At 46.6% G+C, this 17,626-nt stretch overlaps 1 protein-coding gene across 3 annotated transcripts in view; it reads left to right on the top strand.

Moving 5' to 3' along the window:
* Window positions 1-17,626, top strand: part of DNMT3L (DNA methyltransferase 3 like) — a 93,610-nt gene that overhangs the window by 34,369 nt on the left and 41,615 nt on the right. For all 3 annotated transcript variants that reach the window (XM_029578818.1, XM_029578820.1, XM_029578819.1), the window contains 3 exons: window positions 4,099-4,178; window positions 8,823-8,935; window positions 13,192-13,360. In XM_029578818.1, coding sequence (XP_029434678.1) covers window positions 4,099-4,178; window positions 8,823-8,935; window positions 13,192-13,360 — 362 coding nt within the window. The remainder of the gene's footprint in view (window positions 1-4,098; window positions 4,179-8,822; window positions 8,936-13,191; window positions 13,361-17,626) is intronic.

The following is a 17,626-nucleotide window of genomic DNA, read 5'->3' on the forward strand; positions in this document are numbered from 1 at the left end:
GGCCATCAAGCCCAGCATCCTGTTTCCAACAGTGGCCAATCCAGGCCATAAGAACCTGGCAAGTACCCAAAAACTAAGTCTATTCCATGTAACCATTGCTAGTAATAGCAGTGGCTATTCTCTAAGTCAACTTAATTAATAGAAGGTAATGGACTTCTCCTCCAACAACTTACCCAATCCTTTTTTAAAAACAGCTATACTAACTGCACTAACCACATCCTCTGGCAACAAATTCCAGAGTTTAATTGTGCGTTGAGTAAAAAAGAACTTTCTCCGATTAGTTTTAAATGTGCCCCATGCTAACTTCATGGAGTGCCCCCTAGACTTTCTACTATCCGAAAGAGTAAATAACCGATTCACAACTACCCGTTCTAGACCTCTCATGATTTTGTTATGTTTTGTAGGGTTTGGGTGAACCCTTGGAGACTGTGGCAGCTGACCACGCCCACGGGGGGGAATTCCAGTATGGAGCCACAGGTCAGGCTCAGCTCCGGACAGACAAACACAGATATCTTATTAGACAGTTAGTGAAGCCACCAGAGGTGGCGATAGTGAGTAGAAGATGGAGCCCGGCTGGGCTGGTATTCCTCAGGGCACTGGAACAGCAGCTTCTCCAGTAGCAGTGCTGAGGGAAGAAGAACTGAGAAAATGAGTACACAGAGATATTCACAGAGTCCCCAGTATGGAGAAGCCCCAAGATAGGGAGAGCTGGCCCTCGAGGAGCGAGTACCAAATCCCTGGGAGCAGAGACTCATGGCAAGTACTCACGCAGCAGTTCTCCGTGGAAGATGGCACTGGTGCTGGAACGGAGACAGGCCCTCAAGGAGCGAGTACCTGGTTCCAGGGAAACAGCTCTGAGGAGTAAATGGTAGTAGTACTCACAGATGGTGTCTGTAGTGAAATCTTCCAAGTAGAAGAGAAGATGGACACAGGCAGCGAGTCAGGGAACATGGGCCCTCGAGGAGCGAGTACCGGTTCCTGGTAGTGACCTGAAAGAAGCAGAGAGGCCCCCGAGGAGCGGGTACCTCGTTAACAGCAAAGAGTCCAAATAGAAGTTGGAGGCAGAGTAGCTGGGTACAGAGAGTGAATCCCATCCGTAGGAAATCCCTTGCTATCTCAGAAGCTAGTAATAAACAACAGGCTTAATTATCCAGGCAGCGTGATGTCATCACATGGGGATGCCCCTGAGGTTCGTGCCATAGAGGAAATAAGAATGAGGGCCGCGCGGCAAACTCGCCCTAAGGTACCTGAGGAGCATGGCAGGAGGCCCAAGCCGGTCCGGGGACGCCGGAGAGGATGGCGGGCAGACGCCGTGGCAGCTAGCTGTCCACAGGGAGCAGGAGGAGTCGCAGAAAAAGAAAGGTAGGTGGAGTGAAGCTGTCTGGCAGCGACGGTAGCAACAGATTTTAAACACCACTATCATATCCCCCCTCAGTCGTCTCTTCTCCAAGCTGAAAAGTCCTAACCTCTTTAGTCTTTCCTCATAGGGGAGCTGTTCCATTCCCCTTATCATTTTGGTCACCCTTCTCTGTACCTTCTCCATTGCAATTATATCTTTTTTGAGTTTGCAATCCACGAAAGGACATCGCCACCTAGCCCATGACTTTTTACTTTTCCTAGAAGCCTCTCATGAGGAGCTTTGTCAAACGCCTTCTGAAAATCCAAGTATACTACATCTACCGGTTCACCTTTATCCACATGTTTATTAACTCCTTCAAAAAAGTGAAGCAGATTTGTGAGGCAAGACTTGCCTTGTGTAAAGCCATGCTGACTTTGTTCCATTAAACCATGTCTTTCTATATGTTCTGTGATTTTGATATTTAGAACAATTTCCTCTATTTTTCCTGGCACTGAAGTCAGGCTAACCGGTCTGTAGTTTCCTGGATCGCCCCTGGAGCCATTTTTAAATATTGGGGTTACATTAGCTATCCTCCAGTCTTCAGGTACAATGGATGACTTTAATGATAGGATACAAATTTTTACTAATAGGTCTGAAATGTTATTCTTTAGTTCCTTCAGAACTCTGGGGTGTATACCATCCGGTCCAGGTGATTTACTACTCTTCAGTTAGTCAATCAGGTGTACCCCATCTTCTAGGTTCACCGTGATTTGGTTCAGTCCATCTGAATCATTACCCATGAAAACCTTCTCCAGTACGGGTACCTCCCAACATCCTCTTCAGTAAACACCGAAGCAAAGAAATAATTTAATCTTTCCGCAATGGCATTATCTTCTCTAAGTGCCCCTTTAACCCCTCGATCATCTAACGGTCCAACTGACTCCCTCACAGGCTTTCTGCTTCAGATATATTTTTAAAAGTTTTTACTGTGAGTTTTTTGCCTCTACGGCCAACTTCTTTTCAAATTCTCTCTTAGCCTATCTTATCAATGTCTTACATTTAACTTGCCAACGCTTATGCATTATCCTATTTTCTTCTGTTGGATCCTTCTTCCAATTTTTGAATGAAGATCTTTTGGCTAAAATAGCTGAAGTTTTCAGTGAAATGAGAAGGAAGGGACCGGGGTGGAGATGGGGGGGCTACTGTTTAGGGGGGGCACTGTTTAGTGGGGTTCCCTAATGGCCACATTTTTATGTAGAACGAGGGGCACAGGGTCACTGTTTGGGTAGGGGGTTGTGAGGAAATCTAGAGGTGGGTGGCCCGAGGAGTTATCATCGTGCAGAACATTTCTTCTATTTTTACACTTTTTGGGGGGGTGGGGCCACCTCTGATGATGGTCCCGGGATGGGGTGGGGCTCAAGGAAGAACCCCGGTGACTTTTCAAATCATTTAGAGGGAAGCTGTGTTGGGCCGCATGGCCTTTTAATTCTATTGTGGGGGCATCAGCACCTGCCTTACGGTTTTGGTGCTCCCACGGTCAAATAGCTTTTTTAAAAAAGATGTAGATAAAATAACATGGCTGACAAATTTCTAAGTTAGCTGTGCTATTTTATTTATATTAGGATTAAGTATGCCTGAGCTGCTTTGCATGGATTTGTAAAATTCATGCATGCAAATACCATGCAAAGCAGCTGATTATAATAAGGGCAGGTTTCAGGTGTAAAATAAGCATGGTATCACTGTGATAGGGCTATATAATGCGTTATAAATTGTTTATCGCGTCTTAGCTCTATCGCGGCTTGACAGATTTTCCTATGAAAATCAGTGTTAAGCTCCTAACTATATTTTTCTGTCCTAACTCCTCTCCTGCAGCTGCCCACTTTTTTGACACCTAAATTTAGTTGCCTAGTGAGAATAGGCTCTTATAGGTTAGTTTTCAAAGGTGCTGTTTTAGTTGCCTTATTATTAGTTAGGCACCTAAACCCTTTGAAAATTGACCCTTTTAGATGGCAATTTCTAAACCTATATGTGTGGGTAAATAGTGATTTACCCACTTAAACTGTGTCTCAGAATTGCCCTCCATCAGTCGGCCTAAAAGTATGCACAGTCTTCTACAATGCATGTACTTTTAGCTATATTTGGGGAGACGTTTCCAGATGTATGTTTTCAAACCTATGAGCATTATTTTCCATATAAAATCTATATGCACAAAGAGCAGGTGCAAAAGTCCATAGGTGCTTCGTACCTTCAAAAGGAAAGTACACATACTTTTCCATTTGAAATTTAGTACAAAGTCTGCAGTTCAAAAGTACCTGCGGACTTTGCAGCAAAGCAACCAGTGTACAAATTCCCCTCTTAAGGAGCAGACATTTGGGGCAGATCGTTGCCCCCTTCCTTCCTTCCTCCCTGCACACAGATACACACTCACACACACACACACACACAGACACACACATTGTTCCAACATGTTTGATAGGTAACTATAGATACCCTGATGGTCTGCCCATATAGAATATTTAGAGTATTGAGGGCTATCAGTCCTAGAAGATAGAAGAAGAGAGAGTACAGTCATGGAAATTACAGTATCAACCAATGTATTGCATTAGGGATGAACACAAAGGAGACAAGAGGATTTCTGAGTTAGACGCCTACATCTTCCATTATAAACTAATAGACACAGTAGAGTGACCGAATAATCAAAGATACATCCTCCGCTGGTAAACAAACCTATAATTAATGTAAGAATCATTTGTTTCTAGAGATCTGCATTAGCTGTGGAAGCCTTGAAGTAGACACTCATCACCCTATATTTCACGGAGCGCTCTGTCCCCCATGTAAGGTGAGTGCCCCATATTGTCCTAGCATGACTAGACAGAAGTTACTCAGAAAGTGTCAGAACCAGATTAGAACTGAGGTAAATAGAAATGAAATAACTTGCCTCAAATTGCGCAGAGCATCTGTGACAGAGATCGTGTCCCAGGACTAGGGTAGCCAGCTGTCCGTATTTTATATGGACTGTACGGGAATTAGGGGGAATATCCGGAAGCCAGGAAGGAGGCTAAAATGTCTGGAAAGTGTCCAGATTTTAGCCCTCCAAACGCAGCTGGAGGGGGGCTCTATCTTTTGCAGGCTGCTGCACCTCCTCCTGCCCAGCGTCGGTTCCTCTTCTCTCATTCCTGCAGAGCTGTTTGCACCCCAGGGTGTTCCATAAATACAGAACCCCATGCAGTTCAAATAGGCAACTTTTGTTCTTCACGGCGCAAGAGAAACGAAGCGCTGGCTGCAAGAGCACATACTCTTGGCTAAAGGCAGCTCCCCCAGGAGGTGGGGGCAACCCAAAGACGAGTAGGCAGACTCCACTCACCCAAACTCCATCCCGCAAGGCCCTCTATCCTGTCAGATTCTCTGCCCAAAACCACCTGCCCCCACGTGCCCAGAGAGGAGCATTCACTTTGCCTGGGGGCTGGCAGGTGAATGTCCTTCATCCAGGCTCTGAAGAAGAAGCGGTGGTGTGGGTCCTTGCCAGTGGGATGAAGGCAACGCCATTGCTGAGGTAGGAGCTGGCCTCAGCAGCTTCAGAGAAGCCTCGAGCCACGGAGCTGAAGAAAAGTGAACTGCAAGGTCGAAGAAAAGCGGAGGAGCAGGAGATCTCTCAGTGTTGAAAGTGTGAGGCCCAAGAAGCCGAGGCAGCAGGAACCTGAGCAGTATTTGGCCCGAAAAAAGAACAGCAGCAACAGCCTCAGTCCACACATCCCTTAAAAAGTGGAGAAGTCCCATGGGCTGTGCTGGCTGAAAGAGGAGACTGCAACTGCTTGTGCTTCCAGAGAGGGAGAGTGAGCAAGCGTGAGTGTGTGGGGGGGGGGGAGCGGGAGGGGTTAGTGAATGACTGTGTGTGGGAAGGGGAGAGAGTGAGTGTGTGTGTGTGGGGGGGGGGGGAGCGGGAGGGGTTAGTGAATGACTGTGTGTGGGAAGGGGAGAGAGTGAGTGTGTGTGTATGTTGGAGGGGGGGGTGGGGAAAGTGTAGGGGGAAATGTGTGTCTGTGGGGGGGAGGTGAAGGGTGTGTGAGTATGGGGTGGGGGAGTGAGTGAATGCGTGTGTTTTGGGGGAGAAAGTTTGTGCAGATAACCAACACTACTATGCTTCCTCCCCACCCCAACTAATCCACGACATCGTCAGGGCATCTGGAAATCAAATGTTCCCAGATAATGGGGAAGGAGGGTGGGTTATTCTTATTTGGTGTCGGCTGTTTTTAAATATTTTATTGATTTTTGGAACAGTTTTAAAAGTTGTATCTGAGTTTTTAACTATTGAATGTTAATCTATTCTTCAGCTGTTTTGAAATATTCTTATATGTATGATTTTGCTCTTACTGAGGCCATCCCATTCCAGCTTTTGACTGAAGAAGATGCCAAGCACAAAATATTCGAGGTTCTTCAGTTCGTGGAGCCTCCTAAGGAGATTCTTTACAGAGTTGCTGCTGAGGATTTTGGAATACCCTCTCACAGTGCCTCCCATGAATAAGAAGGTGGATGGGGTTTACCTCATCCAAAAGGCTGCCGGATTTGATAAGCATCACCTGCCCCACCAATTGGTAGTGGTTGAATCTGCCCTCAAGAGGGCCTGGTGTTCTCAGATCCACTCCATGGGGTCCCCGGGGAAGGACCACAGAGCATTGGATGCTCTTGGGAGGAAAATGTTCCAAGGCACCATGCTTATTGCCCGCATCGCTGCCTACCAGATCTACATGAGCCAGTACTCACAGGACATCTGGAAGCAGGTGCTTGAGGTGGCTGAGTAGCTGCTTCAACAGTAGCAAGACACCCTCGTCTCGATGGTGCACAAGGGTTTGGAGTGTGAAAAACATGAGGCCATGCAACTTATGATGTTTTTGAAACGACATCAAGGGTCTCTGCAGCGGGAATCAGCGCCTACAGGCTGGCAAGGCTGCGGGCCTCGGATCTCAGACCAGAGGTACAGGAACGACTTGCTGACGTGCCATGCACTGGAAAGAATCTCGTTGAAGATAGAGTGAAGGATGCTGTGCCCAACTCTGGGACCATTGTGAAACCTTCCAAGAACTCTCCACCAGCACTCCAGACTCATCCTCCTCATCCAGGAGGCTGTCGTGGCAGGGGCCCAGGAAATCTTTCTTTTGCCAAAGGAAGTACTATTCTCTGCCTCCTCAATCCCGTACACACCATCCAAGCTCTCGCGGCCATTCCAGGCAGCAGAGAGCTCCCAAGCCCCAGCCAGCACCTCAGTCAACTCCAGGGATGGGGTTTTGAATGGGCCATAGAGATCATAAGCCAGTTGCCCGTACCTGGGACGATGGACCCTCCAGTAGGGGGCCCAGAGTAACCTCGGACCAGTGGATTTTGTCCATCGTCTGCCAGGGGTACCAATTAAATCTGGATGTCCCACCAAATTGCCCTTCATGCCCATTTTGGGCCAATAGTTCATCAGGAAGCATACAGCCATATCGAGATCTTCCCTGATCACTGGAAGTATCTCTGATTTGTGGTGGGGAAACAACACTTCCAATAACGGGTGTTGCTTTTCAGGCTTGCGTCTGCCTCACAAGTATTCACAAAGGGGCGGATTTACGCGAGCAGGGCCTTGCGTGCCGGCGCGCCTATTTTCCATAGGCCTGCCGGCGCGCGCAGAGCCCCGGGACTCGCGTAAGTCCCGGGTTTTTCGAGGGGGGCGTGTCGGGGGTGGGGCTGATCGGCGCGGCGTTTTGGGGGCGGGACATGGCATTTCAGGGGCGGGCCTGGGGGGCGTGGTTTCGGCCTGGGGCAGTCCGGGGGCGTGGCCGCGCCCTCTGGAACTGCCCCCAGGTCGCGTCTCGGCACGCTAGCGGCCCGCTGGCACACGGGGATTTACGTCTCCCTCCGGGAGGTGTAATCCCCGGACAGAGGTAGGGGGGGGGGGTTTAGATAGGGCCGGGGGGGTGGGTTAGATAGAGGAAGGAAGGGGAAGGTGAGAGGAGGGCGAAAGCGAGTTCCCTCCGAGGGAATGGAGGCAGGCTGCGCGGCTCGGCACGCGCCGGCTGCACAAAATCGGCAGCCTTGCGTGCGCCGATCCTGGATTTTAGCAGATACGTGCGGCTACGCGCGTATCTACTAAAATCCAGCGTACTTTTGTTTGCGACTGGTGCGCCAACAAAAGTACGCGAACGCGCATTTTTTGTAAATCTACCCCAAAATGCCTGACCATGGTGGTGGCGCACCTCCTCAGACTGGGATTGCATGTTTTCCCATATCATAATTCTATGTTACTAGACTGAAGAGGGACCCCACGTGGACATGTGGTATAGGGCTTGCTGGGCATGTCAGAGAACCAAGTCAAAGTTCTAGAAACTTTTGACATAAGTTTTCTGTATCGGAGCTCCATCTGATGATGTCACTGATATGTGAGGATTAACATCCTGCTGTCCTCAGGGAATACCTGTTACAGGTAAGCAACTCTGATTTTTATGTTTTTTGTACAGCACTGCATACATAGAGGGTGAGCTGGTCATGTTTTTTTCCAGCTCTTATTGGACTGCATGCTGGGAATAAAACTTGTTTTGGGAGTCTGGAAGTATTCATCATGGCCAGGTAGTAAAGTTGATATTTGATGATCATTACTTCAATGCTCATAGTATTTGCGAGAATACACTGTTTTCTAATTGGATTCAGAGGATCTTCCTCAATGATGATAGTAGTTATCCAGCATCTTGAGATGTTTCCTGTACATACAGTAAAGTGGGGAATCTAATATCATAGTTGTCAAACACCAGATTCCTCAGGTGACCTAAGAGTACACTTATATATGAGCTGATGTTGAGTTTCTTTATAGATGCCCATCTTCTATGGCTTTTCAGGTATGGGAAATGTTATTATTCTTTAGAGTCTCACCATGAATTTGAATTACAGGAGTTGGGGTTTTCTCATTGAGATCTTGTTGAAGGAGGTCCTTAATATTCTGAAGGTTGAACATCCCTTTTTCTCATATGTCTATGATTGCCTGATAGCGGAACAAGAATGCTGATCCAAATGCCCCCCACTCAGGATATTAGCAGTGTTCAAACAAAGGTTAATGTGGAAGGCAATGAGAGCTAGTGGTACTGCAGCAGGTAGGAGACATGGACAGAGGTGGCTGAGCCTAGGGTTCTTTACCTGTTGTATGCATTCTCCCCTACCCCTCCCCCCATCCTATACTCACTGAGACATGGGAGAGTCGAGATTTAATCTTCCTCCACATCATCTGCACAAATATATGTATGGGTATTATTTATCATGTGTTTAGGAATTATGCAGCTTATATCAGATGCATTAATTGTAAGGCCCATGGCTTCATGGACAATTGTACTGTTACATCTCCGATGCTTATTGCTAGTTTAATATGCTGTACACCACTTTAGGTGAATTCTCTTTCAAAAAAATGGGTAATACATCATAATAAATAAACAAATGACTGAATCTTTTTTTTTTTTATTAGGAGAATTTTCTGGAAGTGTTTTTCTTGTATGACCAAGATGGCTGCCAGTCATATTGCACTATTTGTGGTAGTGGGAAAACTCTTATCATATGTGATGATCCTTCCTGTAGCAGGTAAATGAGATTAGATAGTAGCAGCAAACATAAAGCACCTTCAGAAATAACAACTCCTAAATGAGTGAAAGGAATATTCCCCCCCCCCTCTTCCCCTCCGTTAATAGCTCCTTCTCTTTCATTTCATTTCATCTCTTTGTATTTAGAAATCACAAAATCACGTCATCAAATCATTTTATAGTTGTAACTACTTATAGGATTTCATAGTATGAACCAGATTAAATAAACAAAATTGCTTTATTAAAATTTACATGTCCAGAAGAAATATCAAAAATCACATATATCAATAATATACATATACACACAGCTTTATAAAAATACAATAATATACCAAAAATGTCCCCTCAACAGCAAAAATCCCAAGCAAACATACTCACCATACTCATTGTCACTCACGACCATCCATACTGATTTATAAAAACATATGCAACTTGTGACTCTGCTAGGTACCAAACAAATATTTATAGCTCATTATATCCCTTAAAAATCTTTCTGTAAATTGCTTTATAAATACCCCAACTAAGGGCCCCACTGTTTCGTCAAATTAGCTTCCTCAGGGGAAGGGGGGGGGGAATCAACACACTTCTCCCTCCAACCTGAATACTATCGATTTTTCACAAATTGTGAATCAGATGTTTCTCCCTTCAACCTAAATACTGTCAATGCTTCACAAATTTTAGATCGAACATAGATCCCAGTTTTTCAAAATACAAAGTCGGTTGCTTGATTGAAGAGTCAGCAACAAATGATTGATTGAAGAGTCAGCACATTTGTGCTGTACACACTATTAAACTATTTCCTTGAAAGCAGCGCACTTCATCAGTTGAATAGAGGTGATTTCTCCATAATCTAAAAAGATTAAAAACGAATTCATCACCTATTTATTTATTTATTTCATTGTACTCTCACAAAATATCAAGACTAACTTACCCTTAAGAATATGTGACTACTTATGGATAATGCCCATATTTTATACTTCAACAGTCTGGAATCAATCTGAAAAAGAATAACCATCCATAAAAGTCATCTAAACAAAATATAATAGCCTGCAGAACAATATATAAGTTACCAAAGTACCAACCTTATACACACATCAAAGGATACAACCGACCTGGGCTCTTGTCACCGCATGGTCACAAAAAACGCGCTGCACGCGCAGACACATGCCGGTTTTAAACTAACCCAACAGGAAGTTGCAGTCTCTCATTACACCTGGTAGCGTCTATCCAAAGTCTGCAATAACCACAGTATTTCCAAACTCAGGATTTTTTAAGGGTTAAATCTCTCGGTGTCTCCGGGCTACATTGAAAAACCCCGCAGAAGATTTGCAACCTCTTCGATTAACAATGAGCAAAAGTAACTCACTCCATAAACCGACCAAATATAGAACTACCAATGGAATAGCCATACATTACTCAGTTTAAGCTGATGACAAAGAAGACTAATTGCACAATGGTGTGCTATTCTGTCTAAACTGACCGAAATGAGAACATCCTCACAATAAACTATTCCATTCAAACTCGGTATCTCCCAACCGCATTAAATAACTCTGCAAAACATTTTCAATCTCCTTTGATAAGGAATTCCACATAATAGGTGCTATACATGAGATGCACGTGATCTTGTCTTCTTCATTTTACACACCTCAACGTGAGAGCACATAAAAGTCCCTCCCCGTCAGATCTCAGACTACGTCCTGGAATATAACAGTTTAGTTGTAAGGTATTGTGGGCCTTACCCGTATGGTGCCAGAAAGGCTAAGCGGTTGGCTTTAAATTGCACTAGATGCAACAGGAAACCAATGCAGTTGTGGCCAGGACTGGAGTGATATGCTCGTTCCTATCTACCCCAGTAATCAGTTTTGCTGCTGAGTTCTAGATTATTTGCAGTCTATTCCGACATTTCTGTGACAGCCCGATAAACAGAGAATTATTGTAATCCAGAATCCTGTTTCCATACCCTTCCATTGGAGTGTCCATGCAGCCTTTTCGGTCAAAAGGGAATGGGCCCCCGGATAGGTCTCAGAAGCAGAACTGCTACCTGTTTTTAGAATTTCTTTAGGCATTATTTTACATGCCCACAGATCTATTGCTAGGCTGCCAGATGGGCCACAATATATGTCGCCGCCAGCCCTGTGGCTCAATGCATAGATTGTCTGTGGACCTTTGTCATGTCCGCTGGCAAAATATAAGCAGACCAGGTGTATAGGAGAGGAGGGCGCATGATTGTTTGAGAAAACTGCTTCTCAATTGGACTATGTGAAAGATTCCAGAGGTCCTACTTCCAGGGGGGCGAGAAAAGGGGTCGTCATTTACATCCTAGCTGCCACTGAGTAACTGAGACAACACAAGGAAACAAATTGACCTGGTTAGTGGCGGAGGCAGGCCTGGATTTAGGAATAGGCAATGGTAACAGGCACTACAGCACTCCCACCTCTGCCATGCTGCCAATTCGGGGCTGCAGCTGCTCCTTTATCTTGTTTACGCCGGCCCGATAGCAGCAGCAGCTTCAGGAGAGGTACACCGGTGCTAGGAGACCCTACAATCGCTCTGCCCATTCTCTGGACCAGGCTTCTAGATATCATGGAAGCCCATGCCAGGGGCCGGGCCACTTCAGGACCGCCAAGCGCACCAAGCCTGGCTGGCTCCATGCTGGATTTCCTTTCCTGAAGCTGCCGGGTGTTGTCGGGGGTGGCACCCCTAGAGCAGACAGCAGGTGCACCTCCAAGATGAGGGGAGGGGGAGAGGGTGATCAGGATGGGGGCTTCCCTCTTGCCTCTGGGTGCCCACAAGTTAAAGCTGGCCCGGGTTAGAGAGGCGCTATTTCCCCTGGAGATTCCTGAGTTCACTGCTTTCGCCACTCTGCCTCATGTTTCCTCAGCAGTGCAAGACTTCAGAAAAGGTCTGCTCTGTCTTTTCATACACGATGGAAGGGCATTGCAGCCCTTGTGAAGAGTCTTCCATATGGGCTGTGTGAAATCCCAGTACTAGACTACTAGAGGACTGAGGGACCTTTAGCAAAGTTGTGCATATAGCAATGCTGTGGGGCAGGACTGAAGTGCATGGGCAGAGCTGTGGGGAGGGAGGAGGTCTCACGCTTGGAACAGCAGGAGGTCCTGTGGGGCTACAAGGCAGGACTCAGGATCCTTGGCAGAGCTGTGAGGGTAGGAAGGGTGTGGTGGTTGGCCGGGCAACTTTCTTAGGCTGGAGGCGGGAACCAGACTGACTCCAGGCTTTCTCCATGCAATATTCACTTTATTAACCACTTCCAGCATCCAGTGAATAGCAGACTGACTCCAGCCTTTCTCCATGCAATATTCACTTTATTAAGCACTTCCAGCATCCAGTGAATAGCAGACTGACTCCAGCCTTTCTCCATGCAATATTCACTTTATTAAGCACTTCCAGCATCCAGTGAATAGCAGACTGACTCCAGCCTTTCTCCATGCGATATTCACTTTATTAAGCACTTCCAGCATCCAGTGAATAGCAGACTGACTCCAGCCTTTCTCCATGCGATATTCACTTTATTAAGCACTTCCAGCATCCAGTGAATAGCAGACTGACTCCAGCCTTTCTCCATGCGATATTCACTTTATTAAGCACTTCCAGCATACAGTGAATAGCAGACTGACTCCAGCCTTTCTCCATGCGATATTCACTTTATTAAGCACTTCCAGCATACAGTGAATAGCAGACGGACGAGCTTCTGGAAGCAGCACTCACAGTTTTATGTTAGGGGCTGCCTTCTCCCAGAGATATTGCTTACTCACAGGACAGATGGGTGCTTAGGACCTGTGTTCTCCTAGAGAGCGGGGACCTCTTCTCCTGCTCCAGCAGGGGGTCGCCTACAGAGCTCTCTCTCCCTCTGAGGAATTTAAGGTTAAAGAGGGGGGGGGAGGGTCTCTCACAGGGTCTTACTACTGCAGGGCAGGATGGAGGTTCATTGGCAGAATGTGTGTGGATGGTGCACATAAAAGACCTTCCTTGAACTTAAGCCAAAATGTATTTGTAACTGGGAAAGAAAGAAGAGTGAAATATGGGACTAGAATCATTCTGTTATATACTTTTTTTTACTGCATAACTTTTATATACTGAATGTGGATGTTCATCTACCCAAAGCGGTAGAAAACCAGGGAGAAAAAATCTCAGCTGGTCTTTATCTGTGTAACTGTGTTTTGTTTTTTTTGTAAGCCTTCTTGTGATTCCGCATCTTTTGTGGGGAGATCTCCTGACTTGATTCCCTTTCTGGTTCAGGTGTTTCTGCACTGAGTGTCTGGATATGCTGGTGAAGCCTGGCACTGCACGCGGGGTGAAGGCCATGGACATCTGGTTCTGCTTCCTGTGCTTACCCATCAACTATCATGGTTTACTGCATCCCAGAGCGAAGTGGAGGGCTTGCGTGAAGAAACTCTACGATGAGCATGTAAGAAGGAGCCCTGGGTGGCTGCGGATCCTCCCTCCCGGGCAGGACAGAGGAAGGGGACAGACGGGGAGGCCGTGACGGGTGCCAGGGTACCAGGCTGCTTCTGCCATAGTAGAGGTTTAAGATCGGGTATGGTTGCGTCCTCAGAGGGCCCCTCCCCCCTTGCTGCAGGCTAGAAACTTTGGATGGCCACCCCCTCCCCATCCAGCCAGGGCTTCATAGGAGACCCCCCCCCCCCCTCCCCCCACCACACACACACACTGGGATCTTTCTGGGGTACCACTTAGCAAGTTGTTGGACTCGGGGACAAATAATTCGAGAGTTAGCAGAAGTTAGCCAGAATGGGCACAACCAGCATTTGTAAAATGTTCCCCCTAGGAGGGGGACACACAGATGAGGCTATTAGAGCGGACAGCAGCCAGCATGGTCCTGCTGGAATAGTGCGGAATCACCTCTGAACTTGTAAACTGCTGCCAAAATATCACTTTATCACATGAGCCTTATAAGATAATGGAGTTTGGCAGTGGGAGCTTTCGCTAATAAGTATTAGCATATAGGCAAGGTGGCCTTTTGGTTTTTTTTAATTAACTAGTCAGCACGTTATAGTTACGCCTGAAACTCCTTTGAAAATTACCTCCCCTGTGAGTATTTTCCGTGAGAGACTCATCCTGCTGGATATCTGGGACAAGCGTATTTGGCAAACTTTAGCCAGATAACTTGTCCAATCGCCACATTTCTGAATATTGACCTGCAAGAATCTGCACCAGTTAGCTCTGCTTAATAAAATAACCAAATCTTAGCTTAGCTTTCTTATCTAGCTGCAAAATGATCTGAAAAAGTATCAAATACATGCTTTAAATTGTACAGTATGCTGTGTACCTTCCAAAACGGAAACCTTACATTTAACTTATTTCTGACTAATATGGTTCTATAAAGAATATAGTGTTTGTAGAAAACTGTAAATTGAGGCACAGTATCGTAACTTTAACATGGGTAAAACCTATTCCTAATTCAATGGCACAAACTGTAACAGTTTTCAAAAGCCCACTTACATGCATAGAGCACATTTACATGTATAAAACCCAGTTTTAAGCGTGTAAATATGTTTGAAAATGACTCCCTTAAAAGTTCTCTGGTTATATGTAATCTGATAGCTTGAATCCCAGCTGGCTGTGTCTGAATATTACTGGTTACGTTAATAGTTATCCACATGTGTTTACCTGCATAACTTGTCCTCGCATATTCCAAATGCAGCCGGTTAAGCGCCATGAAAAGAAATCCTTCTGGGCCTCAAGGCTCGACTTTTACCCTGGTAAAGGACTGAAACTGCTGTCAGCATTGTTCCCTATCCCCAGCCCCACAAAAGATGCAAAATTCAAGGCCTCCAGGGCGCTTTTTCATGCTCCCCTTCCCCTGCCCTCACCACCCTGACGCCATCCCCACCCACCCCAGCCAGCAAAGGCCCAGCCGCTTTACAGTTATTCCACGCTCTGGCCACTTTGCGCTTTTTGGGTTGTGCCAGGCAGGGTGGGAGGCTACGGCGTGAGGAGGGAGCCCGGAGACTGCACATACTACTCGAATTTGGGGAGGGGGCACCTTCAGGGAGTTTCCTTGGCTCGATATGGCCACAACTATTGTACATCTTTATTTTTTTGGGCGGGAGGAGGTCGGATCAGATACAATGCCAGATAGTAGTTTTAGTCCTTCAGTGGGATCGGGTCTAGAGACCTGTAAAGAATCCTTTTTTCTAGCACTTACCCAGCTATAATGTGAATATATCTGGTTAAGATACAAGTTATCTAGGTGCATGCACCCAGAACACTTTAGGACTCTTCTGAGGTAAGTCCCAGAATCATCCGTCTAACTCAGCCACGTAACACTGGTATCAGCTAAGTTAGCTGGATAACTCTGCTCCGCTAGGAGCACCCCTGCACTGCCCTGAATTAGCTAAAAACTTATCCCACTACTTCAAGTGTGGTCAAACTGATGGAATTCCTCTAGCTAAATGCTGAACTTTGCCCTAGATTCATCATTCTGCTATATTTATAGCCGCGCTAAAAAAAAAGGGGGCGGGGCCAAAATCGTGCAGCCGGCCGCATTGCGGCGGTGCATTTTCACCCACCACGGTTGCGGGCGGGCTGCACACTTTTGCCCCCATAGTTCACTTACATGGTAGCATGCTCAATCCTCTGTCTCTTGTGGGGGGGTTTCAATATTATTAGTTAAACTACAAGCTGAATATCATCAGCATAAACATAGGGACTAAACACATGAATTTGTATGAGAATAATAACTAATGGAGCCAACCAAATATTAATGAAAAAGAATAGAACCTTATGGAACTCTAAGTAAAAAAGTCATTGATAATAACTTAGGGCTAGATTTTAAAAGTCCTGCACCGGCGTGCCTATTTTGCATAGGCCGCTGGCGCGCGCAAAGCCCCGGGATGCGCATAAGTCCCGGGGCTTCGTAAAAGGGGAGGGAGGAGGTGGGTCAGGGGGCGGTCTGGGGTGGTCTGGGGCAGGTCCAGGGGCGTGGCGATGGTTCGGGAGAGGGCCGGGAGGGCACTGGATGTCCGGCGCCATCTTTACTCATCAGCCCATATTATACTATGGGCTGATGAGTAAAGATGGCCGGCGCCATCTTTAAACATGGCGCCGGCCATCCAGTGCTCCTACCATGTGACAGGGGCCGGCCAATGGCACGGATACCCTGTCACATGGGAAGGGCAAAGGGGCATCGGCGCCATTTTTTTTTTTAGAACAGGTGATGCCTGGGAAATCTTTCCCCGAGGCCCCCCTGGATCTCTCCCTGAGGTCCCCCGAGGCCCCCCTGGACCACCAGGTAACTTTAAAAGGTTTTGGGGGGGTCGGGAGGGGGGAGGTCAATTTAAAGGGTTGGATGGTTTTTTTTGCGGCGCGGGCCTCCATAAAAAAAAAATAGCGATGGGTCGGGGGGGGGGGGTCGATTTAAGGGGTCGGATGGGTTTTTTTGGTTTTTTTTGCGGCGCGGGCCTCCGTAAAAAAATTATTAGCGATGGGTGGGGGGGGGGGGGGTCGATTTAAGGGGTCGGATGGGTTTTTTTGCGGCGTGGGCCTCTGTAAAAAAATAATTAGCGATGGGTCAGGTCGGGAGGTCGATTTAAAGGGTCGGATGTGTTTTTGTTTTGTTTTTTTTTTGCGGTGCAGGCCTCCTAAAAAAATGTGAATTGGAATCGGAAACGATTCCAATTCACATATCGTAACGATCAGATTCGAGCCCCCCCGCAGCCGAATCTGATTGTTAAAGACGATCTGGCACACGATTCACATCTCTAGGACAGACTAGCAAAAAATGTGATTAAAAGCATGATTAAAAACAGGTAACCAGAACTGTACTCAACCAACCATAAACACTGAACTCACGTAAGATTTTAGATACCCCAAGCTAGGGACTGGAAGAACACTTACCAGTAATCCCTTGGGATTCAGAGCCTCACAGGAAGACTATTGACACAATCATGCGGCAGCCGAGGGTGGGAAGTTGAGTCCATCTCTCTACACTAAGGAAAATGAAATTATCAGGTAAGTAATTTCTCTATTTCCTAGCTTGTAGACAGATGGACTCAGGACCAGTGGGATGTACCAAAGCTACTCCCCAACAGGGTGTGAGGCTGCCCTTGGTCCAGTCAACATCGCACGTGCAAAGACTGCATCCTCCTGGGCCTGCACGTCCAGATGATCAAACCTGAAAAAAGTGTGTAAGGAGAACCACGTCACAACTTGGCATATATCGATGGGAGACAACAGGCTAACCTCCACCCATGACACTGCCTGCGCCCTAGTGGAATGAGCCCTAACTTGAGTAGGCAATGGCTTTTTGGCATCCACATACATGTCCGTGACTATCTCCTTAATTCAATGAGCTATGGTAGCCTGCAAAGCCAGAGCACCCTGCTTTCTCTTGCCATGGAGAACAAACAGGTGATCTGTCTTTTGAAAATGTTCAGAGACCACCAGATACTATATGACAAGTCACTTGACATCCAAGGGGAGCAAGATGTGATACTCCTCCGCATCCCTGACCTTATCCAGGGTTGGCAAGGAGACGGACTGATTCAAATGAAAGTCCAAGATTACTTTGGGCAACAAGGATGGAACAGTATGCAGCTGTAATGCCCCTGGAGTCACCTGAAGGAATGACTCCTAGCAAGACCAGGTCTGCAGCTTAGAAATTTGACATGCTGAACATATAGCCACCAGGAACACAGTCTTCAAAGTCAACAAC

This window comes from Rhinatrema bivittatum, chromosome 15, assembly GCF_901001135.1.
Source record: "Rhinatrema bivittatum chromosome 15, aRhiBiv1.1, whole genome shotgun sequence".
In the NCBI taxonomy this organism is placed as follows: Eukaryota; Metazoa; Chordata; class Amphibia; order Gymnophiona; family Rhinatrematidae; genus Rhinatrema; species Rhinatrema bivittatum.